This window comes from Hemitrygon akajei, chromosome 11, assembly GCF_048418815.1.
Source record: "Hemitrygon akajei chromosome 11, sHemAka1.3, whole genome shotgun sequence".
Lineage (NCBI taxonomy): Eukaryota > Metazoa > Chordata > Chondrichthyes > Myliobatiformes > Dasyatidae > Hemitrygon > Hemitrygon akajei.
Window position 1 is genome coordinate 38,158,411 of NC_133134.1, and position 25,131 is coordinate 38,183,541.

The 25,131-nt window shown below is 39.8% G+C and overlaps 1 protein-coding gene across 2 annotated transcripts in view; it reads left to right on the forward strand.

Annotated features, from left to right (window-relative positions):
* sdk1a (sidekick cell adhesion molecule 1a) overlaps positions 1-25,131 on the forward strand; it is a 769,571-nt gene that overhangs the window by 623,567 nt on the left and 120,873 nt on the right. For both annotated transcript variants that reach the window (XM_073060649.1, XM_073060650.1), the window contains exons 24-27: positions 2,567-2,717; positions 8,683-8,920; positions 12,086-12,201; positions 17,833-18,019. In XM_073060649.1, coding sequence (XP_072916750.1) covers positions 2,567-2,717; positions 8,683-8,920; positions 12,086-12,201; positions 17,833-18,019 — 692 coding nt within the window. The remainder of the gene's footprint in view (positions 1-2,566; positions 2,718-8,682; positions 8,921-12,085; positions 12,202-17,832; positions 18,020-25,131) is intronic.

Sequence of the window (25,131 nt, forward strand, 5' to 3'; positions counted from 1 at the left end):
AAATTCGCCATTACCTTCAAGATGACAGCATAACCTTCGGCTTGTAAAGAAACGGGTGTTGAAACATCAAAATCTCAAGCCGAGTACAATTCATTGAATGAATGAATGCTGGATTATGTCCAGCAGGCATATCGAAGTACTAGAGATACCACCAGAGCATTGTCTGCTAACTACTACAAATCTACTGGAGGATAATTGAACCAACATCAGTGTTTCTGCTGAGGCAATACCCCTTTCAATCAGGGTCCTCTCCACTGTGCATCCATAGGGGTCTATCAGAAGTATAGATGCCATGTCAGATCTGCACAAACTTGTAACAAAGTAGGGGTGTTGCTGTACTTTTTTTGAAATGGCATTTACAGGGTGGTCCTGGAACAAATCCTCTGATAACGCACAGGAAATTAAAGCTACTGACCCTCTCAACCTCCAATCCCCTAATAAGCACTGGCTCTAGGGCTTCCAGTTTCTTCCTCTTGTAGTCAACAACCAGCTGTTGGATTTTGCAGATGTTGAGTCAGAGGTTGTTGTTGTGGCACCAGTCAACCATATTTTCAGTCTCCCTCCTGTATGCCAATTTGTCATCAGCTTTGATTTGGCCAACAACAGTGGTGTCGTCAGCGAACTTTAATATGGCATTGAAGCTGTACCTGGCCTCACAGCCTTAAGTATATAGCAAGTAGAGCAGAGAGCTAAGCACACAGTTTTGTGGTGCATCTGTGTGGCGAAGATGGTGTTACCATTCAGAACTAACTGTGGAGTCTGCAAGTGAGGAAATCAAGGATCCAGTTACACATGGAGGTATTAAGGTCTAGGTCTTGGAGATTATTGATTAGTTTTGTGAGGATGATGGCGTAAAATGATGAGCTGCAGTCATTGAAGAGTATCCTGATGTATGTGTCTTCACTGTGCAGGTGTTCCGCAGCCGAGTGGAGAGCCAATGAAATGGCACCTGCTGTTGATCTGTTTGTGACGGCAGGCAAATCGGAGCAGATCCAAGCCATTCCTCAGGAAAGAGTAGATATGATTCAAATGGTTCCATGTAATATCAGAGAATGCAAGCAATGTACAATCTGAAATTCTTGCTCTTCACAGATATACATGAAAAAAACATGAGTATCTCAAAGACTGCAGTCTTAATGCTTTTACTGTCACTCAAAGCCCCCTTCCCCCCCCATTCACAAGCAGCAACAAAGCATCAACCCTGCCCCACTTATTTCAGTAAAAAGCATCAGCACCCACCACCCACCTAGCATGCAAAGCTTCCAAAGCGAGACCGTGATCTGCAGCCTAACAGAAGCTAATCATTTACCCGACAATTCGACACAGCACAGGCTCTCTCACTCTCCTTAATAAAGGGGCAGAGAGGTGTCCCACAGCGAGTGGAGTGATTAAATAAAGCAAATCGCTGCATGCGATGTTAGAGTCTGCCACGTCGCGTTCATTCTGACTTGAGAATCAGCTGTAAACTCTTCCCCCACCATCGAGAGAGAGCGGTCCGAGTACACAGGCCTCCATCAGCCAATCCCCTGCTTGTGACGTTCAGTTCTCTCCCGCGACGCTTCAGTCGGCGACATCGCCATGGGATCAGTTCGTCCACGGGCTGCAGAGCTTACCCCAGAAATGGCCTGTCAGTGAGCAGGAACCATCACTGTAAAGAACTACAGTTTGAGCTCTGCTGTAGATAAGGTACTTGGAGAATTCTCAGGAGGTAGTGAATCTCTGCACTTCTCTACCCTGCATGGTGGAGGACAGATCTGTAGATATGTTTAAGGCAGAGATTAATAAATATGTGCAAGATTGAGGAATTGATGGTTATGGGGAAGTAGTGCAGAAGAGGCTACCATCAATCAGTGAATGAGTCAACAGGTGTGAAACTCCAAATAGCCTTCTCCTGTGTTTTATTTCTTATGAAGGGAGATGTTGCCCGAATGCCCATTAATAGATATCCAATAATGTTTTCTGTAAGGTGTGTGCATCTTTGAGGTGAGTGGTGGACAGTTTGTTTTCCAAGCCTTGTTTGTGGTCAGTCGGTGAAAATGCTTGCTTGACACGTTTTGTGCCTCACCAATGGGAACTGACTGCAGACGAGGTTTGGAAAAAGGTGCTGACATTAGTGAAATAGTTTCACATCATGAGCCTTTGCCTGCAGGAGGAAAGTAAATGCTCTGTTTTTTAATTTATTTATTGCAGCTGTTTTAGTGCTTGGCATCAACTTGGACCTTCCTGCTACAGTGCAGCTGAGACTTTAGAATTCCTTGTGTGTCCACACATGAATTTTTAATGTACGTCGAGATCTCTAAAGCACAGGACCAGAACCATGCACAAAACTCATCATGTCAGTGGTAGCCTTGAGTCAAAGATATGGTGCTTATTTGAATTTCTGTTCTCATTTCAAATGTTGAATGAGCTATCAAGTTTAATAAGCCTGTGTAATATACCTGACCACCTGGCTAATGGGAAATATGGCAATTTAACTCGTGCTGGAATTATAAAGATTATATTTGATTTAAATCTGAACAATGCAATTAATTCTTGTGTTAAATGTACATCATTATTTTGTCATTAGGTTTCGAATAAAGCAGATGAATATTGTGGGCTCCAGTCCTGTAAGTTGGCCTTCCCGTGTAATTCAAACTCTGCAGGCTCCACCCGATATAGCACCAGCAAGCATCACGGTGCGAACTGCAAGTGAGACAAGTCTATGGGTCCGTTGGGTGGTAAGTGGAGATGCTGTGTTAATTAGTGAAATGAAAAAGAATAGATTTAGCTAATGGAGTAAGAATGATGCTTTTCAAATGAGTGAAAATGACAAGCCGCAAGATCAGAGCAAGTTACAACAGATGGGAATTCTTGTTAAGAGTTTTGTAAGAGGACTAAACAGGATGACACAGAAAGTGGTGTTAAAAATACAAGGTTTAATTTACAGTAATTTCTTAGATTGACTAAGTTTGCAAATGATATTGATCTAGGAGGCATTTAATCAGTGCATTGCACAGAAATCATAAAATGAATTGAACTGACTATTAAATTAAAGATAATAATGGAAGATAAAATATAATGCTGACTATCATACAACTCAGTGAAAAATTAGTTGACATATGGACATGTTACTATAAATAAAGATGAACTTAAATGAGAGCTATGAGTCTTCCTGGATATATTTGCCCAGTTCCATTTTGTACAAGAATATTATGACAAGTCTGGAAGTTATTTATGCACATAGTTATTATGCAATGGATTTAATTCTTATGTTGGGAGTAAATGTAAAAACTGGAAACATTTAAAAATGTTATAGTGTTATGGTTGGTTTTCTGGATATTACTGGGTAGACAAACTGAAATAAAAAGTATCACAAATAATTATCTTGTAAACACAGGAAATATTCATAAATATCATATTTTCTGTCACCGGACACAGTCATCTCTGTCAACAAGTGCATCTTTTAAAAACATCCTTAACTTAATCATTTATAGTAAGCTTGTCACCTGTAATGAGAAGTTATGTGGGAGATTTTCAATGAGGTTTTTCATACTGATTTTATAGAAGGCTGTTCAAAATAAAGGGCAAAGTAGTTCCGGAGATGTATGGTTTTGCTCAGTCAAGCCTGACTAATCAATTTTCTAAACCATTACTCAGGGTTCAATATGAAAATGTTTTGGTATTTTAATTAGATTAAAACTTTGTGTTCTACCATGGATGCAAATCAGTTTTCCACACTTTTAAATTTACAATATATTTCTTAGATCTTTTGACAGATTGAAACAATAGAGGTTGCAGTTCTTTCATCCATATATTTTATTAACACTAAATGGTGTTAATATTCAGCATCATAATGCCTGGATTCTGATGGATTTTGTTGGTAGTTATGCCTGGAGGGGAGCAGGTGCCTGCTGAGATTCCCCAACATTTACTTTCTGTGATCCTGGACCAGTACAGGGTATCCATCTCATTCATTTTAATTAGGTTTATGAGATTAAAGAATTTTCCTTTTTTAGTAGATTAGCTTAAGAAAAAGTTTAGAAGCAGTTTTGGAGTTTTTTTCAGAAGCTTTAAAATGTTTGTGACTGTATTGGACATTTGGAGACTCTACCAGATCTCAGTGACTGTTGTGTTTGCAAACACTTAAGTTCTGATGCTGAAATGTGTCTTGCATATAGGCACTGTGAAATGCAGGCGTCTCAGACTTTGCAAATTTGACAAGGCAAGATCTGTTGTTTTTCATAACTGTCTGGTTCCATGGGAAACCCAACAGCAGAGTCAAATCTTGCTGGGATTCCTCAACAGAAAATCACGGAATCCCTGTTTATCCTGGGTGGGTGGGTCATTTTATTTGTCTTATTTTGTCTTCTTTTATTGCTTTTTTTTTTAATGTGCGTATTAGGTTTAAACAAACATTAGTCATTTTCTTAATTATTTTCTTGAATTTTAGTTAATTTTGAACTTCTCTGAGTGCTATGTTCTGCAGGCAGCGAACCTTGCTGCCTTTCACCACCTCGCCTTGTGAACGCCAGTGTGTGGAGACGAGGCATCCGATCCACAGAGGTGCAGATTGGGCTGGATGGAAATTGGGAAATTCCAGGATGGAGGTCAGACTAGCATCATATGCCCCAATGGAAAAAAGAACTTGCATCCTTAACCAGTGGAAAAGCTGGGGTGTGGACTCTGCCCTCGATCAGAATCGGTTTTATTATAAATGACATATATTGTGATTTTTTTTGTGTTTTGCAGCAGTAATATAGTGCAAGGCATATAAATAATTGTAAATTACAAAATAAATAAATGCTGCCGAAGATGAATAACATGGTTGTGTTCACAAACTGTTCGGAAATCTGATGGTGACAGGTACGAGGATGTTCTTAAAACATTGAATATGGTTCTTTAGGCTTCTATAGGTCCTCCCTGATGGTAGTAGCAGAAAGAGGGCATGTTCTGGCTGGCGAATGTTTTTAATGATGCTTGCAACTTCTTGAGGCACCGCCTCCTGAAGGTGTCCTGTTGTACCTGTGATGGAGTTGGCTGAGTCTAAACCCTGTGCAGCCTCTTGCAATGTTGTGCAATGGAGGCTCCCTGCCAGGCTGTGATGCAACTAATCAGACTGCTTTCCACCATAATTCTGTAGAAATTTGCAGAAGTCTTCGGTGGCATACCAAATTTCCTAATGAAGTAGAGCTCACCCTATCCACTACTGACCTCTCAATGAGGACTGGCGTGCATTCACCTGACTTTTTCCCTCCCTCCGCCTTCTGCCTCCTTTCTTTCCAGTCCTGTTCAAGGGCCTTGAAGTGTCAACTGGTTATTCCCATCCATAGATGCTGCCTGACCTGCTGAGTTCCTCCAGCATTTTGTGTGTGTTGCTCTGGATTTCCAGCATCTGCAGAGTCTCTTCTGTTTCCGACTGGCACCCCAACCAGCATGATCATTGATTCCTTTGAACATCATGTACAATCTGGGAGATACGTAACATCAGAGCAACTAAGCGACAATAGTGCCATCCAAATATACCGTCCCTGCTACTTATAGCAGTAAGGGTGGTATGTGTATGAAAGCATCAACACCTGTAAATGATACAGCTTCTTGACTTGAAATATATTGTTGTTTTTGTCATCAAAGAGTCATAGAAAAGTACAACACAGAAGCAGGCTTTTTGGCCCATCTAGTCTGTACCAAACCATTTAAAATGCCTACTTCTATCAACCTGTACCTGGACCATAGCCCTCCGTACCCCTACCAACCATGTACCTATCCAAACGTCTCTTAAATGTTGAAATCAAGCTCACATGCACCACTTGTGCTGGCAGCTCATTCCCACGCTCTCACGACCCTCTGAGTGAAGAAGTTGCCCCTCATGTTCCCCTGAAAGAGCCTGCTTGCAATTCCCCTATCTATGCCCTCGTAGAAAAGCCTGTGATACCTTCCGACAGTGCAGTAGGCGTTCCTTCTGCATCTGTATTGCAGCAATTCAAACTATCGTTCACTTTCATCCTCTCAAAAATAACAAAGGGTCATGCATTTAGACAGAGATGCAGGAAATACCTTCTCGGAGAATTGTGAATCCATAGAAACACAGAAAACATACAGCAATATGGGCCCTTTGGCCCACAAAACTCTGCCAAACATGTCCCTACCTTAGAACTACATAGGCTTTACCCATAGCTCTCTATCCCTGGAACTCTCTTCTCCAAAAGACAACTGAAGCAAAGTCAGAGCATATCTTTAAGCTGTAGTCAACAGATGGTCGATTAGTAAGTGTCATAAATGTGCCTGTACATAGACAGGAATGCGGAGCTGCGATTATACTCAAATCAGCCAGTCGAGTTGGCTTGGGATCAAGAGGCCCCCATTTTGCTTCTAATTGGTATATTTGCATTAGGTGTGGTCAGTAAATTCGCCCATCTGCAAAAATCCCATTTGCCTCCTTTGATGTGTTGCCTGTTTTAGTGCACGTGTAAATATTTCTTAAACACAGTGATTCGGTCTGACTTCATAAGCGGATATAATCACTCTCTGAATAATAAAAAACTAATTCCCTACAAATCTACTTTAACTGGCAATGGAGGCATAAAGGACTACAGATACTGGATTCTGGGGCTAGAGAATCAGTAGAGGAACTTAGTGGATCATGCAGTATCTGCAGAGAGAAATGTACAGTGGATGTTTTGGGTCAAGTTATGGCCCCTTTTTGCCCTCCTAATTTCGCTCTTAAGTTGCCTATACAGTATTGTGCAAAAGCATGTACTGTATATATACTAGGATGCCTTAAGCTTCTGCACAGTGCTGTAATAATTTTGTGTATTGCACTGTACTGCTGCCATGGGAAAAAAAAAGCACATTTCAAGATATTTGTGAGTTATGATAAACTTGATTCTGATATGGGTCTCTATTGCGGACTGAGAGTGGACTGAGAAGGGGGCAGGGAGAGGGACGCACCAGAGAGATAATCTGTAATGATCAATAATCCAATTGCTTTGAATCAAATTACCTTGCATGGTGTCTCAAGGCTGAGTGTGTCTGCATGTACGCCACCACCTCCGTCTGGCACTCCACCCTCACCATTTCCAACATTCGTTGCTTCTGCCAGATTTGCAAACTGCTCTGTGCTCTACATTAACAAATACAGTACTGTGCAAGTCTTAGGCACTATATATATAAATATATAAAAGACTTTTGCACGGTACTGTACTTGCCATATGTTACGTTTTCTACCGTGATCAAACCTTCAAGGTGCCTTGTCATCTAAGATTCCTGAATCTTGCCATCTTTGCTTTTATCCTTACTGGGATATGCTGCCTCTGAACTCTTACTAACTCTCAAACAACCAACTGCTCCTATTCTACTTGGGCCAAACCATCTCTTGGTGCAATTGAAATCAGCCTTCTCCAAATTCAGGATCTTAATGAGGATTGACCTCATCCCTTTTCATACCCAGATGAGGGCTCTGTCGCTCAGAGTCGGCCAAGGATGTTGCATGTCTAGATACACAAGCCAGGGCAGTACGATATGGAGAGCGAGCTGTTGTCCATGTAGCAAGCTCCCCCTCTCCACACATCTGATGAACCCAAAAGAACAGCAGAAACTATGCAGTTTGGCACCAGCAGCATCGCGGGGGTTCCCAGTCAGCATTGAACTCAACGTAGGACTGCTTTAGGGACTCCAACTCCGGCTTTATCCTTCCAGGTTTACTTATGAAGCCTTCCCCACAAGTGGTATAGCAGCCTGGCAATGGAGTTTTGAGATCAGAGTTCTCCTTCTCTTAGGTGACCTGCCCACCACAGCTGACGAAAATATGTGAAGGCCAGGAGCTGGACCTGGTTGTCAGAAACTATTTGAGTCGCATACCATTGGCAGCATTTGATAGGAGCTTGTCTCCATTACCACCTCTGGCAATGACAACCATAAGGAGCCTTTTCATACCTGAACTGGAACTTACAGAATTATGGTCACTAGTCCCAAAGTGTCTCCCTCCAGACACTTCTGTCACCTGCCCATTTTCTTAAGATAAGGTCAAGTACTGCTCCTTCTCTATAGGGTTCTCCACATATTGTCTCAAAAAAAGTTTATTGGATGCCCTGAACAAATTCCACTCCATCAAAGCCCCTTGCAGTGACACAATCCCAGTCTATATTGAGAACGTTGAAATTCACCCAACTTTTGTAACCCTATTGTTCTTGCATTCATCTACCATTTGCTTATGTATCTGTTCCTGTAGTTCCTGCTGAACATTGGGAAGCCAATAGTATTAAGGCAGCAAAGTAATCAGCCTTTTCTTATTTCTAAATTTTACCCATGTGGCTCATTGGACAATCCCTCCAGGATATTCTCCCTAAGAACTGCCTTTATGCTCTATTTTCCTAATGAGTATATCCCAGAAAAGTTTTTTAAAAGGGTGGTTGGATACAGGGTGGAAAAATACTTGGAATCAAACTTGCTTGATTTATTATTGTTTTCCAGTGTATACAACATCGCTCCAAGCTAATACACTCAAGTTAAGAGCAAGAAAATCAGCCCATTCTCAAATTCATTGAGTACTTCTTCACAGGGATTAACAACCAAATTTCTTTTTTAGATTAAGCAATTTGCTTGTTAATGTACTATAATGTGTCGGCCTTGGCTCAGAGGCAATTTATGCGATTACCAGCATGTTCCGTTTCATCCATAATCTACTTGACGTTTATTTATTCACAGCCTCTTCCGGAGTCTGAGTACAATGGTAACCCGGAATCAGTTGGATACAGAATTAGGTATTGGAGACTGGATGGTCAGGGCACGCCTGCGACTCAGATCATTAATGATCGTCTGGAGAGGGAAATCACCATCGAGAATCTGGAGGAATGGACCAACTATATGTTTCAGATCCAGGCTTTTAATGCTATTGGATCAGGGCCCTGGAGCAGTCAAGTTCAAGGATGCACTAGAGAGTCAGGTACTCTTGAATAAAACAACGTATGAAACTATGATGTGAGATGGGAAGCACCTTAAGATTACTGTCAACTTCAGGAAGAATATGTAAAAGTGTATGTCCAGCAATGTCAGTGAAGAGTGTCCACGATAGCAGGAGAATAGCCTTTGTATCTTGTTTAGGTGTAATGTTGTAAGACCAAATGTAGGTTGTCTTTTCTGGCTTACTACTGGTCCTTCACTGCAGCTGAAGAATTTCTTCTGTTCCAAGTGCATGCTTTTTTTTTATCCTTATGGCATGATTTCATAGCTTTATTATCTAGATTCAAAGTGAATTCCTCTTTGGAATGTCTGTGGGACATTGATTGAATTCTCATAGTATTTTCATTTTGAATGCTGATAGCTGTCAGGGCTTTGGTCCTGAAGATGAAACGAATCAGCTATGCTGATCCTTTTGTTTTTCAATTAGCCTATAAGAATTTCAACCTAATTTAAATATATATTTATTTATTTCTGTACTTTTGATATTTTTGCTGGTGTTTTTGCTTATAAAGCCTCACCTTGAGGAATTTTTTTAAGCTGACAGTGTGGTAATGTTGCATTAATACCATTGGACGTAAAGTTATTCAACAGTGTGTTTCAGCTGCTTTGTCATTCCAACCATTTCTTTTTTTGGTAGTGTTTACTGAGCTTTGTAATCAGAGTTCAAACCAACTCCTCCAAATGTCATCCTCCTTTAAGATTAGAAACAGAATATTCAAATCATCACAAATGTACAGAAAACGTGAATAAAAATAAGCTGTTTAATTTAAGATGCCTTGGTTCTAATCCAATGGTACAAAGTCCTCCTTAAAACCTCTGAATGGAGATCCATAGTTTGATTTATCATACTGAATCAAATTCTTTATGGTTTTATGAGTGTACAGTTCATGTGGACATTCTGTGTCATCCTAAACAGGCACTTTTAAAATGTCAAGGCAAATCATCAGTTATATGGATAGAACCAGTTTCGGCCAGCTGCAGTCCAAACAATTGTTTTGCTTGGCATTTTATGCGTATTATTTTTTCCGAGTTTTGCTCAGTGAGTTGACCTATGCCTGGCATTTGAATTTCTTTTCCGAGTGTGTTTTGTGTATTTTGAACTGTGCCAAGTTGGATGCACTGCAACAAAATACTAAATCTCACAGGAATGGTACATTTTTTTTCAAAACAAGCCCTGAGGCAAACATGGTCAGTGTTCTTAATGGTGGTTATCCAGCAGCCAGCTTCATCCTTCTGATCAAAGAGTGAAGTCTGGCAACAGAGTCATAATGCCAGACTCCTACAAATTGAGCACTTCCTGTTTGTTAATGAAATTTTTGGTGTTAAGTACTGTATAACCTGATTAAGAGTAAAGCAACAAGCTTAAATATGAAGTCCAATTTTGGTGGACTTAAACATCCAGAAAGAGTAGAAGGCAAAGCATTCTGTAATATTAGAATGACCAGTGCAAAGTCAGAGTGGATGAATGTTAGTTTACTTTTACTGTACCCCACAGAACGAATTCATAAGGAACTCACCTTACCCTCAGACCATGGGGTGGGGGGGAGGGGGGAATAATAAGCTGGCTTTTTTCTGCTATTTCTGTTTCCCCTTGCATAGAAGTGCATTTACCTGGCTATGGAACAAATTTAAGAAACTTAAATGCTTCCTTCTATGTCATAAGGAAATTTGAGAAATAAGATTAAATGTTAATTTTCCAAAGATCAGGAGTTCTCATTGATTCTTTCTACCCCAGAATAAAGAAGAAGATGCAAGGTAATTAACTCAGAGAAGAGTGATCATGAAGATACTTTATTTACTTGGAATTGTAGACAATTGAATTGTGTCTGGGTGTTGGTAGTTCCTTTTTTTGCCTATTCTGTCAATAAATGATGGAATGAATTATCTCCTCAGTTCAACTCCCTACAGCACTCCTAGACAACTCATTGAGATTAGTAATTCTTTCTGTAGGGAATTCAGTGTGGTTTGGTGCAATTAGTTAATCAGGAGAAAAACCTTGGGATATAATCCTAAACTAATTGTATCACTGTGGTAAAATGTAATTACCACGGATTAGCTAATGAGCAAACAAAGCTGTACTCTGATTGCCAATATCTAATCATTTCCTCAATCCATATAGGAACATCTGTGATAAAAATTATTTTGTGAACAATGTAATAATAAGATACCTAACAACATTTAACATTTACAGTCGTAGTAAAATAATTTCAGGAAAGGCAATTCCCAATAATCACTCATTAATATTTTAATTCCACAAAATAATGATGAAAATACATTAGCTGCAAAGGCTCCTTTGGGTTCATCAGCTGTGTGGAGAGAGGGAGACTGCTGCATGGGGCAGTGGCTTGCTGTCCACATCGTACGGCTCTGGCTAGAATGCTGCACTGACGTCCATGGTTGACCTCAGCCAACAGAGGACTTCATTACCTCAGTGGAAAACATAAGCAGTTTTTCAGTTCATTTTGCCGACTTCTACTAGGAAGCTCGAGATAATAATATTCAATAACGCTTGTATGAAAGGAAATAATCTCTCCATGCTTAATTTTTTTCTTCAGTCTTCTCTTTATAATTTAATCAAAGTGAAAACCAAGCTATTACCGCCATTTAATTAACTGGCTGTTATACAGAATTTCATTATTCTTTAAACATAGCAGAGTAGAGTCTACTCACTTTGCCAGTAGAAACCCCAGTTTATTTTGAATACCAGGTCCCATTATCATCCGGTCATTGTGCTGTAAGCTGAGACTGAATTCCCCGGATCATACACCGAGAGAGTGTAACTTAACCTGAGAATGTGTTCAGAGTTCAATGCATTTCTTAAATAATACCAAGGTAATGGTATCCATTGGCATCAAGATTATTCATTAAAATGACCATTATCTTCAGACATCCATTCAAGCAACTATTTGATTGACGCCAGCAATCTAGAGAGTTCTTCCATTTCATTTTCTCATTTTCATCAGGTTTAAGGGCTCAATATCCGTCTCTTTATTCGATTTAATTATTGTGTATGTTTTGTGTGTATCCATGCATTTGATCCAGCTGTGATAATTGCTTCCTACAGTGTATAATTTATTTCATTTAATTGTAAAGTCACTGATTCTAATGATTTTCTGGTGAAATTTCTTCCTTTGCTCTTTAATTTCAGTTCCATCAGCTGCTCCAGGAAATGCTACAGCAGAGGCTGTGAGTCCTACACAGATCCTGGTTATGTGGGGACCAGTTCCAGAATCAGATCAAAATGGACTTATACTAGGATACAAGGTATCACATATCATTGACTTAATTAAAGAGATACAAATAAAAAGACAGAAGGGTCCACTCATGTCATAACTTGAAAATGTGTCTGTCATATTCCCCTTTCCAATGGTAACCAGGTAATCTCCCAGGAAAGATAAGAGCTAAAAGTAAACTGTACTGGCAGCAAGCAGACCTGATGAGGAAAACAGAAAAAGTATAGATTGCTTCAGGGAGCTCTCCAAGCATTGATATGAAACACTTTTAAACATGAGTAATGAGTGACTTCTAAAGTAACAAATATTTGAATGCAGAGTAATTGAAAATTTCAAGATCATGCTCAGTAATTTTTTTTTTGTTAGCTGATATTGTCAAAGGACGTGGAACCAGAAGGCATAAATAGATCTGAGTTGTAGATAGGCCTTGATCTATTAGAATGGCTGAAATCCCTTCTTCTGTTTCTGTATTCATCAATGCCACTACTGTGCAGATTTCGAAATGATAGAGAATTAATCTGATGTTGTTCCATTGCCATGCATATCATGTCTCTACAAAGCTCAGTTCATCCTGTTTAACTCTGAAACATAATCCATCCAATGTGTCACGTAGTTAGTAAGCAATTTAAAATGAATCCGGAATTTTTACTTTAAACCTTCAAGACTCAACCATATGCTCAGGCCAACTCTACATATAAATACTAAAATGCTGTTTTGCTAAAACCCTGGGCTATCATGTTGGTCTGGCAGAAGATCAGGTGCTTCTTGTTGGATAGCTCATATAAATAAGCCCCAGAAAAAGTATATGATTGATGTACATGTGCATCATAATGTATAAATACAGCTGGACAGTAGACCAAGTCTAATAACATTATTAATCTACTTGCTAAACACATATTAGTCTAAAGGTCATCTGTGCAATTTTGAAATATATGCACTGTTTAATGTTTTCGTGTATGTCCTCATTATTTTCATGATTTTGTTCCTCCGGTTAGTTCTCATCAGTTATCTCATGAAAGGGCTGCAGTGCTAGCCTTGGAAACTATTATCAATGTTGTGCCATGGCTGGCCTTCATAGACTATTCAATGACTAATTATTCAACATCAGAAAATAATGTATATATACTATGATGGGAAATGAGTAAGATTACATTTGTGCAGTTTCAAGCCTTCAGCTAGACAAAAAATCGTGCTACAAGTATTTTAACTATCATTATCTTGTAAATTTTTTATATAGAATATGGTCTATATTTTTTAAGAAATGAAAAATATTTTCCGTACTGTATAATTCAAAGGGTTAAAAAATTCCCATGGCAAAATAGAGAATATTCTGCAGAGTTTTTAAATTATCTCTGTAACTGAGTTAAAGGCTTTTTCAGAAATGGGAATTAAAACCATATTTCACCATGTTTCCATAGTCTAGTCTATTAATAATGGTCAAATATGGCTTTATAAACACATAACTCTAGAAGTGGTTTAATTTTACTTATTTCTTCTTCTTGTCATGAGGATGACAATGCCAAGGCATATTTATAGTTCCTCACTGCTTGTCATGAGAAAAAAAGCAGTGGTTGACTTATTGATGTTGGAGAAATAGCAATTTATGCCCATGTGAAAATGAAATGTGATTCTTTTGAAGTGTATAATTTCTTGGACTTTTTTAAAAATGGGTTTGTCTTGGAAAAACTGTCATTGTTCAATAAGTAAGCTCACCTGTGATGTGATAAAGGTATTTACTTCCCATGCCAGCCTTCATTTAAAAAAATAAATTATTTTTAAGGGAACATAGGACAATGTAACCAGTACAGGCCCTTCCAGTACTGTGCTGATCCTTTAACTACTCCTACATCAATCTGACCCTTCCTACTACATAGCCTTCCATTTTTCTTGCATCCATGTGCCATCCAAGAGACTCCTAAATGTCCTTATTGTATCCAAAGCTGGCACTGCATTCCACAACCTACCAAGCTCTGTGTAAAAAAAAAACTGCCACTGATATCCCGCTGCCCCATACTTTCCTCCCAACAGCTTAAAGTCATGTCCACTCTGGGAAAAAGTCTTTGGCTGTTCTTCTCAATCTCTGCCTCTTATCACAGTCTTAGCAGCCCTATCAACTTGCACCACAACTTTGAGGCATCTATGAACGTGAGTACATGAATCCCAAGATTCCTCTGTTCCTCCCGTTGTTAAGAATCCTGCTATTAATCCTGTATAACTATCTTCGAGTTCAGCCTTCCAATGTGAATCACTTCACATTTTTCTGGATTGAACTCCATCTGTCACTTCTCAGTCCAGCTCTGCATCCTAACAATGTCCCGTTGTAACCTACAACAGCCTTCTACTCTATCCACAAAACCACCAACCTTCATGTCATCTGCAATGTTACTACCCCACCTTTCCCCTTCCTCATCCAAGTTATAAAAGTCTCAAAGAGCTGGGGTCCCAGAACAGATCCCTGCCAAGCACCACTGGTCACCTCCCTCCAGGCAGAATACAATCCATTTTCTACCACCTTCTGCCTTCTGTGGGCAAACCAATTCTGAATCCACGTAGCCAAGTTTCTCTGGATTCAACGCCTCCTGACTCTCTGAATAAGTCCACCGTGGGGATCCTTGTTTAACACCTTATTAAAATCCATATACACCACATCCACTGCTCTGTCTTCATCAATATGTTTTGTCACTTTCTCAATGACTTCGGTCAAACTCGTGAGGCATGACCTGCCCCACATAAAGCCATGTTTCTATCCCTAACCAAAATATGCTTCTTCAAATGCTTATAAATCCTCTCTCTATGAATCCAGTCCAATGATTTGCCTACCACTGATGAATTTCTCACTGGTCTTTAATTCCTAGAGTCTCTCTATTATTTTTCTTGAAAAAAGAAACCATATTTGTTACCTTCAAATCATCTGGCACTGTTCCTATGACCATTGAGGCTGTAAAGATCATCTCCAAAGGCGCAACAATCTCTTCCATCAATTCCCATAGTAACCTGGGGTATGTCCCATCAGGTGACTTATCTATCGTAATGTTTTTCAAAAGTTCCACACATCCCCTTTCTTAGCATTGACATGTTCCAGCCTATCAGCATGTTCTGCACTGACCTCACATTTGTCCCGCTCGCTGTCATTGGTGAATTCTGAAGCCAAGTTCTCATTAGGGACCTCCCATATCTTCTCCAACTTGAGACATGTTTCTTCGTCTATCCATGATTGGTCCTGTCCTCACTCTAGTCATCCTCCTGACCTTCACATGCATGTACAATGCCTTAGACTTTTCATCAGTCCGACTTGCCGAGGCCTTCTCTAGCTCTCCCATGTCCATTCTTAAGCTCCCTCATAACAGTTTTGTAGCTCTCAACAGCCCTTGTTTCTTAAAACTTAAATTTACGTCTTTTTTTCTTTCTCTTGTCAACCTGGCTCCTTCACCCTGCCATCCTTTCCCTTCCTTAATGGGACAAACATATGCAGAACCCCATGCAACGTCCACATTTCTGTTATATATTTCCCCAGGTATATCTATTCACAGTTTAGCCTAATAGCATCATAATTCACCCTTTTCCAATTGAATACTTTCCCATACTGACTGCTCCTAACACCGTCCAAGGCTTTGCTAAAAGTCAGGGAGTTGTGGTCATTGTCTCCGAAATGCTTTCCCACTGAGGGATCTGTCATCTGACCAGGTTCATTGTCTACTACTAGATCCAGTATGGCATCTCCTCTGGTCATCCTGTCTAAATATTGTGTCAGTTTGTTAGGTGTTTACTTCTTGAGCGCAGCTAACAAACTGACATCTAAACGTTTCGCACTAAGGAAGTGCCAGTCAAGATTGGGGAAGTTGAATTCACCATGGCCAGAGATGTTATTTTTGAATCTTTCCAAACTGTGTCTCCTGATCTGTACCTCAGTGTCTATATTGCTGTCGGTGGGGGAGGTTGCTATAGAATACTCCCAATAGTGTGATTGGTCCCTTTCTGTTTTACTTTACCCACAGTGACTCAGTACACATTCCTACCATGATGTCCTCCCTTTCTGCAGCTATGATATTATGATATAATACTATCCTTGATTCATAATGCCACTCTACCACTTCTTTTACCTCGCTCCATGTCCCTTTTAAAACATCTAAACCGTGGAACATCCAGTAGCCATTCCTGTCCTTATTGGCAACCATGTCTCTGTAATACCCACAAAACCATCGCTCAGTGTACCGATCCATGCCCTAAGTTCATCACCCTTGATCCTCATACTTCTCACATTGCAATAGACACTTTTCAACCCATTGAACTGACTGCAATTATGCCCTTTCAACTATCTATCCTTCCTTGCAGGCGGTGTCTACCTTTACACTAATTGTCCCTTCCATTGACCTAACATTCTTGTTCCCATCCCCTGCCAGACCAGTTTAAACCCTTCCCAACAGCTCGAGCAAACTTGCCTGCAAGGATATTGGTTCTTCCTGAGTTCATGTGTAACACATCCCTTTTGTACAGGTCATACTTCCCCCACATCCCAATGATCAACAAATCTGAAACCTTAACCCCCTACACCGATTCTTCAGCCATATATTCATCTGCCAACTGATCCTATTCTTGCCCTCACTGGTGAGCGGCACAAGCAGCAAACCAGAGATTACCACCCCTGATGTCTTGCTTTTCAGCTTCCATCCTAGCTCCCTATATTCTCTCTTCAGGACTTCATCCCTTTCCTACTTGTTGGTACCAATATGTACCACAGCTCCTGGCTGTTCACCCTCCCCGTGTGGAATGCTGTGAACCTGATCTGAGATATCCCTGACGATAGCACCTGGGAGGCAACATGCCATCCGCGAGTCTTTTTCACATCAGCAAAATCTCCTGTCTGTTTCCCTGACTAATCATTCTCCTTTCACTACCACTCTTCTCTTCTTTCCCTTCCCTTCTAAAGAAAGGGATTGACTTTGAATGAGAAAGCACATTGTATGATTGTTAATCCTAACATCAAAATAACTTTATGTATATATTTTCACATCATCGGACCTTCCGAAGTGAAGTCAGTGAATTAGATGCTTTGAGCAATCATTCTGTTGTGTGAGTAAATATAGCAAGTGAATATTTACAAAGTTAGATCCTGTGTACATCAGTGAATTGCTAAACAGTTAATTAACTAACGAGTATCAAAAATGGGTAAACATCTGAAAGAATTCACCTGCTCTCTTTTTGAAAAGTGTCATGAAATATTTTGTCCATCTTATCTGATAGACAGAACCTTAATTCAACATCTCATTTGAATAAAGTATCTCTGACAGCACCAAATTCTCCTCATTACCATCTCACTCACTGCTCATATTTGCTCCTTCTTATACTGAGATTTTGTTTGTGGTTTATTTTCTCTACCTTACTTAGAGTATTTGATTCATCATCATTAATTTTTGCCTCGGGGAGAAGCAATTTCCTTCTTCAAGTCCTGTTTCTAAGATCTTGCAATTGAAGAACAGTTGTTTGTCTGATAACATTTTTTGATTCGACTTATCTATTTACTGTTATGAAATTAAACTTTTAAGAGATACTTCAAAAATTTTGGGAATTAAAGAAGACGTTTAATTCAAATTTATATGTGTATGAAATGAAAATGTGCACTTTAACTTGTGGAGCTAAACCATACATATATATCCTGTCCTAGATCCTGTACCAAGAGAAAGGTTCTGAATCTACACAAACACATCTAGTGAAAGGAAATTTTACACACTCTGTTGTCTTAAACGGTCTGAGGAAATACACTCAATATGAGATTCAAGTTTTGGCATTTACCAGGATTGGGGATGGAGTACCATGTTTCCCAGCTCTGATGGAGAGGACAAAAGATGATGGTATGTTGCAATATATATTTCTTTTAAAGGTTCATACGAATGCTGGTGGAAAAGGATAATCTGACCTAATCGCACTTCCTGATTCTAGGTTTGCTGTATTACAGGTCATGGTACATGATTTCATTCTTCCAGGCTACCAATCCTAATGTTAATAAAGTAACACATATTTATGAAATGCAGTTTTAAATTTTGAGCATTCCGTATCTTGATTTTCCATATAAAGATTCTTTTTGTTTGAGCAAATACAGCAACACACAGTGAGGTAATGGTTATTGCGCTCATCCAATTACTTTCTAAATCTACCTACACCAGCCCAAAGGGCAGAGTTCTAGAGCACTATCAGCTTCTAGCTCTGCTAGACAAAACATGTGCTTCAAATGTATCCCATCCAGGCCTCATGTTATTTTATAATCTCCCCTTAGCCTCATTTGATCCAATGAAAGCACCCCCAACCTTGCTCATAGCTAAGATTCTCCAATCCCAACACCATCCTTGTAGACTTCCTTTGTAAATCCTCCAGGACTGGCAGGTGACAGAGCGCTGAGTGTGTTAATAGAGGGTGGATGGGCAAGCGATCATGAACGTGGGTGACTGATGTTTGCAAGGGAGCTAAAAACATCAGCAGCAAAGATTTGAGTGGGTTTGCGCAGCGGAAATGATAGAAATTTATGGAGGACATTTGTCTGGTAAAAGATAGATACCTGAGTCTCTTCTGCAGCAGTTCAGGATGTATGAAGCCAGTCTTCAATCCTCAATTTCAGGTTTGCTGTAATGTTCTTGCAGGCCTCCACGGTGCTGAAGAATTTTGCACAAGTGACTTTAAATCAGCATTGTAAACAATTACACATGACCATTGGACATTGTGTCATTAAGCTTGAAAAATCCAGTAATGATTTCAGTATGAGTTTTCTTTTCTGACCTGAAGTGGCACGCCCAAACCCAAACTGCTCGGGTATCCCTAATAAGCAGCCATGAAAATAGTCAACTCCTTTGGAAGGAAGTAGGAAATGGAAAAACATTTCCTGTTATTTATCATACACTGTTATTCTTTTTTGATATTTACACTCTGACTCCCAAGCAGTCTCAGTCCTCGACAGGTTATTTTCAGAAACACCACTTGGAAGAAGCTATTGTCACTAAAACATCATACACAGCCATGGGGAGGGGGCCGGTTGGGGGTGATCTTATTGATAATGTTAACTCGCAGAATGCCTCACGGTTGGGAAACATTGACACAGAAATATGTTTGTACTTGGATAATTTACATGTACATACACTAACTGTCTTGTATACATCATAAAGAATGTAAAGACATAATTTAGTCTGTTGCTAAAGTTCCATCTGCAGAGATTAATTTATGGTCATTTTTCAATGTAAGAGTCATGCCCTGTTTTAATGAAGCTTTTGAACCTGATAATAAACGGGATATTTATTCTCAAATACAGTGGATTCCAGTTAATTGGACAGGACAGGACCAATATATTTTGGCCCAATTAATCGATGCCCCAACTAGCCAAAGTTCCAAAGAAATGGTTAAAAAGGTATAAAAAAGGCAAAGTACCATTTAACCGAGTAACAAATTATGTATTTAAATGAAACGCAGAACAAATTGGAACACTACCTATACTACTGGTGGTTGTCCGTCGATTCCCACGATGGCAAGAATCCTGTGTGGGAGAGCTTTTAAAGTGGAAAAGCCATTGCACTGGGACAGCTCCAGTCTCTCAACCTCGGAAGTCAAGGTCTAGTAGGACGAGTGGACGTGACAAGTAGGAACCTCCCTGGTTGCAGTGGAGTACCATGACTTCTTCTGTGACTCGTCAACTTTCTCCACGAGGCGCTGTGTCTCACTGTAGATCTCACCTGCCCAGACTGCCAGAGCTGACTTCACATGTTAGGACAGGCATGTCCCTATCTCATCAGGGTACGTAAAGCGCTGGCTACCCTTACCTGCTTAGCCCACCTGTTGAAGCAGTGTCACGTGCAAATACATACAAGAAGCCACAGATGAGAGCTATGTGTCGAGTGAGGACCAAAGGTAACATTCAAGATGATTGTCAATACTTTCAAATTCTTTGTAGTTCCTAAATTGTTGAAATAGTGAAATCCATTCATTTTCACTCCCGGCTGTTTCTGGCATCTCCAAGTTTGAATGATTAAAACCGCAGTGAGCAAAACAGTTCTGAGTTGTCTTACTGATTATTTCTCACTGGCTATCAGTGACAAATATCACTGCTTTTTGAACACAAACACACGCAACTGATGCCACTTAAAAATTGTTTGCTCTAAGCATGGTGTTTAACAGCCACACAGTATGCACCTGACTGGCACTAGTTAGAAACTGTTCGGCAACAGTCTCCTGCCCCAATTAAGTGGCATAGTGTCCCAAAAAAACAAAGAAAATCCCAGCTATTTTCTCACCTTTTCTTCTTTAAGAGTTGTTCCAAGTAAGTGGCTTCCTTGAATAACTGATGGTCCAATTAACTGGAATCCACTGGATATGTAAAACTTTGGTATTGGCTTATTTATGTGATTGAAATTTTTAATGGGAGAGAGTTTTATCTTTAAATGAGCTAAATCAACTAAGTGAAGTTTCTACTAACTAATGTTACATACTCAGGCACTCTCAGTGTGATTCCCCATCATGGTATTCGCCCTCTTTTGTCTTGTCGATTGAAACTGTTCTTCCTTCCTCGTCTTCCTGCACTGCCAGTTGTGAGGTAGAACAATAAGCATGGACAAACTTGATGCAATAGACAATGATATTAGACAGTAGTAGACACTCTGATATAATTATCCAATTCCCAATTTTCTTCCATCCTCTTGGGGAAGTTTCATGGAGCCAAAGGGTGATAATTGTACTTGATAGAAGCCGGTTATACCAGACCCATGGATTGTGGTGGTGGCTTTGTGGAGCACTGCACTCGCATGACCCTGAATATGTGATTTAAGTTTTTGTTGAGATGCAGCACGGAACAGGCCCTTCTGGTCCTCGAGCCATGGCGCCCTGCAATCCCCTGATTTAATCCTAGCCTAACCACTGGACAATTTGCAATGACCCATTAACCCACCAACCGGTACATCTTTGAACTGTGGGAGGAAACCAGAGCACTCGGAGGAAACCGACGCAGTCACGGGGACAGAGTATACATACTCCTTTACAGGCAGCAGCGGGTATTGAGCTGTAGTATAAAGCGTTGTGCTAACCATTGTGCTTCCGTGCTACCACTTTATTAATTTAATTCACAGATTAATTCTCATTTCTCATGAAGGACCTGAACCTGTAATGTTAACTGTTTCTCTTTCCTTGGATGCTGCCTGGCTAGTCCTGTTTCTCCAGCACAGTACTTTTATTACAGATTTCCAACATCTGAAACCTTTTTGGTATTTATCCTTTTTACTTGTCTAGATAAATGCAAAATAACCTTGTTAATACTGAAGAAGTTTGATTTCATCCACTTTAATGGCACGCCACACCTATCTTCATCCTCCCCCAGTGAGAAACACCATTTTGACAGCAGCTACCAAAAGTATAATTGCAATCAGTCTGGAGAAGCATGAGTTACAAGTGCATGCAATATCATCTCTTCCTGATGTGGAAATTTGCTCCTCGTCCTTCATTCACAGTCACAGTCGTACTGAAGCAGTTCAAAACAACAGCTCACCACCATGCACCTGGCACATAAGGCAGGTCCAGAATGGCTTATTTTGCCAACGGTTTCCATATTCCATGGGAAAATTTAGTACACAGCTAGATTATGCATTTATTTTAAGAGATTGTGATACACATTGGCATAATGCCACACATTCAGTCACAAACGAGAGAAAATCTGCAGTTGATGAAATTCCAAGCAACACACAGAAAATGCTGGAGGAACTCAGCCGGCCAGGCAGCATCCATGGAAAAGAGTATAGTCGACGTCTCAGCGTGAAACGTTAACTGTACTCTTTTCCATCGATGCTGCCTGGCCTGCTGAGTGAGTTCCTCCAGCAATTTGTGTGTGAGAGACAAACGTTCAGTGTTCACTTCATTAGAAACACCTCTATTACACCTGCTCGCAAATGCAGATTTCTAATTAGCCAATCATATGGCGGCAACTCAATACCTAAAAGCATGCAGACACGGTCAAGATGTGCAGTTGCTGTTTAGACCAAGCAACAGAATGGGGAAGAAATATGATCTAAGTGGCTTTGACTGTGGAATGACTGTTGGTGTCAGACAGGGTGGTTTGAGTATCTCAGAAACTGCTGATCACCTGGGATTTTCATGAACAAGTCTCTAGAGTTTACAGAGAATGGTGCGATAAACAAATAATATCCAGTGAGTGACAATTCTGTGGGCAAAAACACATTGCTAGTGAGAGAGGTCAGAGGAGAATGGCCAGACTGATTCAAGTTGACAGGAAGGCAACAGTAACTCAAATAACCATGTATAACAGCAGTGTTGTGCAGATACGTATCTCTGAATGCACAACACGTCAAGTCTTGAACTGGATGGGTACAGTAGCAGAAGATCACAAACGTACATCAGTGGCAACCTTATTAAGTACAGGAGGTACCTAATGAAGTGGCCACTGAATGCATTGTGAGTGATAGCAAGTAAATATTCATTGAAATGTAAGAATAGTTTTAAGTACAGTAGGAGGGTTCTTCAATTTAAGCTTTGGAAATTGGCAAACATTGAAGAGCCTCGTTAAGTAAGATTAAGCAGCAGACTTTTCCTTTAACTTAATTTCCTTGATAACATTTAATATTAAGATCTGACTGGCACAAGTGGGCAGCAGGTAATTTAAAACTTGGCCTAACATTTATGAATAATCATTAATGATCATCTAATTGAATGGAAATGTTGCATATGCAAATCCGTTTGGATACTTATTGATTGTAAACACCCATGAGGTTTGAAACTGTTACTTGGACATTAAAAATTGTGATTCATTTCAAATTGTTCCACTAATTAAATCATGTTCGATTTCACAGGGTAAAACTGCTGATATGTCCAATTTTTGTTTCAGTTAAGCTGCTTTCTTCTAACTCTTGAAAGCTCAGGAAAGAAAAGATATTTTTGTAATGTCTTCAGAGATAATTATGATGTTATGTAAAGTAGTTTTGTTAAACAAAAGTAGCACTAGCATATAATTCAGATGCAGATGCATTTGTGAAATTGGTGTTTAACTATAACTGGCATTTAAATCAGTGTGGCAACTTGGAATTGCCACATGGTAGTGCACTAATTCTCATAGAGCAATTATTCCATCAGAACTTTCAATCTCAACTACAGCATTTTGTGGAATCGTGAATATCATTGTGGCCAGTTCATCTAACAATCACAATTTTGCTTCGTTTAGCCCATAGCAGCATATGAAATGTATGATAAAAAAATAATAGATATTAAAAAATAAGTTACCATTTTTAAGGCTCATAAAAAAAAATTTCAGTACTCAAAAAGTAAAATGCATCTATTACCTCTTCAAAGTAAAACAATAAGCACAACAAACCAAAAGTGAAAATTCTTGCAGCAAAGTATTTTTTTATTTTCCTTTTATAAGTCTTTTGGCAGGTGACAAAGGTTTAATGCCATAATCAGGCTATTTCATGAATATGACTTTTGAAGAAATTGAACCTTGCCAGAGAGATTTATTCGGAAACCTGTGCTGTCATCTATTTTTGACAGCCTTTCTACAAGTCTGCCAGATCCCAGTAAATCAAATGAAATATCTGCTGATGGCCTTGAAAGCCACAGACTAGTTCAAACCAAGCCATAGGAATACATCTGTAATGTATGCCATTTTGTTGCCATTGACAACATTGCTGATAACCCCTGGCTGAATTTTTGTCACTACCACTTGTCTCTTGAAAAATACAGTTCTGCACTTAAATTTATCTTCAAAGGTGTCCAGGTTTGTCCAAATTTTATTCTGATTCAATCTGGATGAAGAACCAGATTAACAGTAGTGAAATAAACAGATGTAGTATCTTTGATTCAACTGGAAATACCTCTGACTTTCACAGCACCGTTAGCCATATCTTTTGTTTGTATTGGGTTTTATTCAAGTTTTGTATAAAATAAATGCTCAATATAAAGATTTTAGGATAGGGACAGAATGTTTGATAAACGTTTCAATGCCAAAATCTATCTCCTGTTCCCATGGGTTCAGCCTGGCAGTCTGGCAAAAGCAAAATTTATTAGTTGAAAGATTACACCAATTGTCAAAAAGAAAGGTAAACACATCACCAATATTAGATCTTCATGCAAGAGATGAAGAATCTGAAGTTATGCTGATAAAAACACAGAATCAATGCTAACATAATTTTTTTAATGAATTGAAAAGACCTGGTACAATTATGTGCACTTACCTTTTTGGTGCTTGGAATGCACATTGCTCTCACTTAATATTCAGTAACAGTGCTTCCGAATCCCATACCCTCTTGAACATAGTGTCTGTGCCAGTTTTAAGAGGTGAGCAGGGCCAGCCAGGACTTGACAATGGGGCAGGAGATTGCCTGGGTTAATAATAGCTAAAGCTAATCAGTAAGGACTAATAAAGAGAAGTGGAGTTTGAGCAAAGTGGCCATTATGTGAGTGGGCAGTGTTAGAGTGGTTATGCTTTGGCTCAGTAGGCTTGGGCTAGAACTTAAGTTTGAGATGTTACAGGCATTACAAGTGTAGGCAGGATGGTAGTTCAGGCAGTGGAATGTCCCTCCTGTAAGATGTGGGATTTCAGGGTGCCTTCCGGTCTTCCTGATGACTGTGTCTGTAGGAAATACACTCAACTTCAGCTCCTGATGGACAAGGTTAAGGAACTGGAGCTGAAGTTGGATGCACTGAGGACCATCCAAGAGGCTGAAAACTCGGTGGTCATATCGAGAATGCAGGCTTCAGATAGTGGATGGGGACCACCTGAAGAAGTAAGGGAAGGAAGCGGCCGGTGCAGAGTTCCCTTGTGGCCATTCCCCTCGGCAACCGCTATACCCCTTTGGATACTGGTGTGGGAGATGATCTGCCAAGCCAGAGGCACTGTGGCCGGCTGTGAGGCTCAGCAGGAAAGGGCAAAGTCAGGCAGAGTAGTAACGATACAAGATTCGGTAGTTAGGGGGACAGACAGGAGATT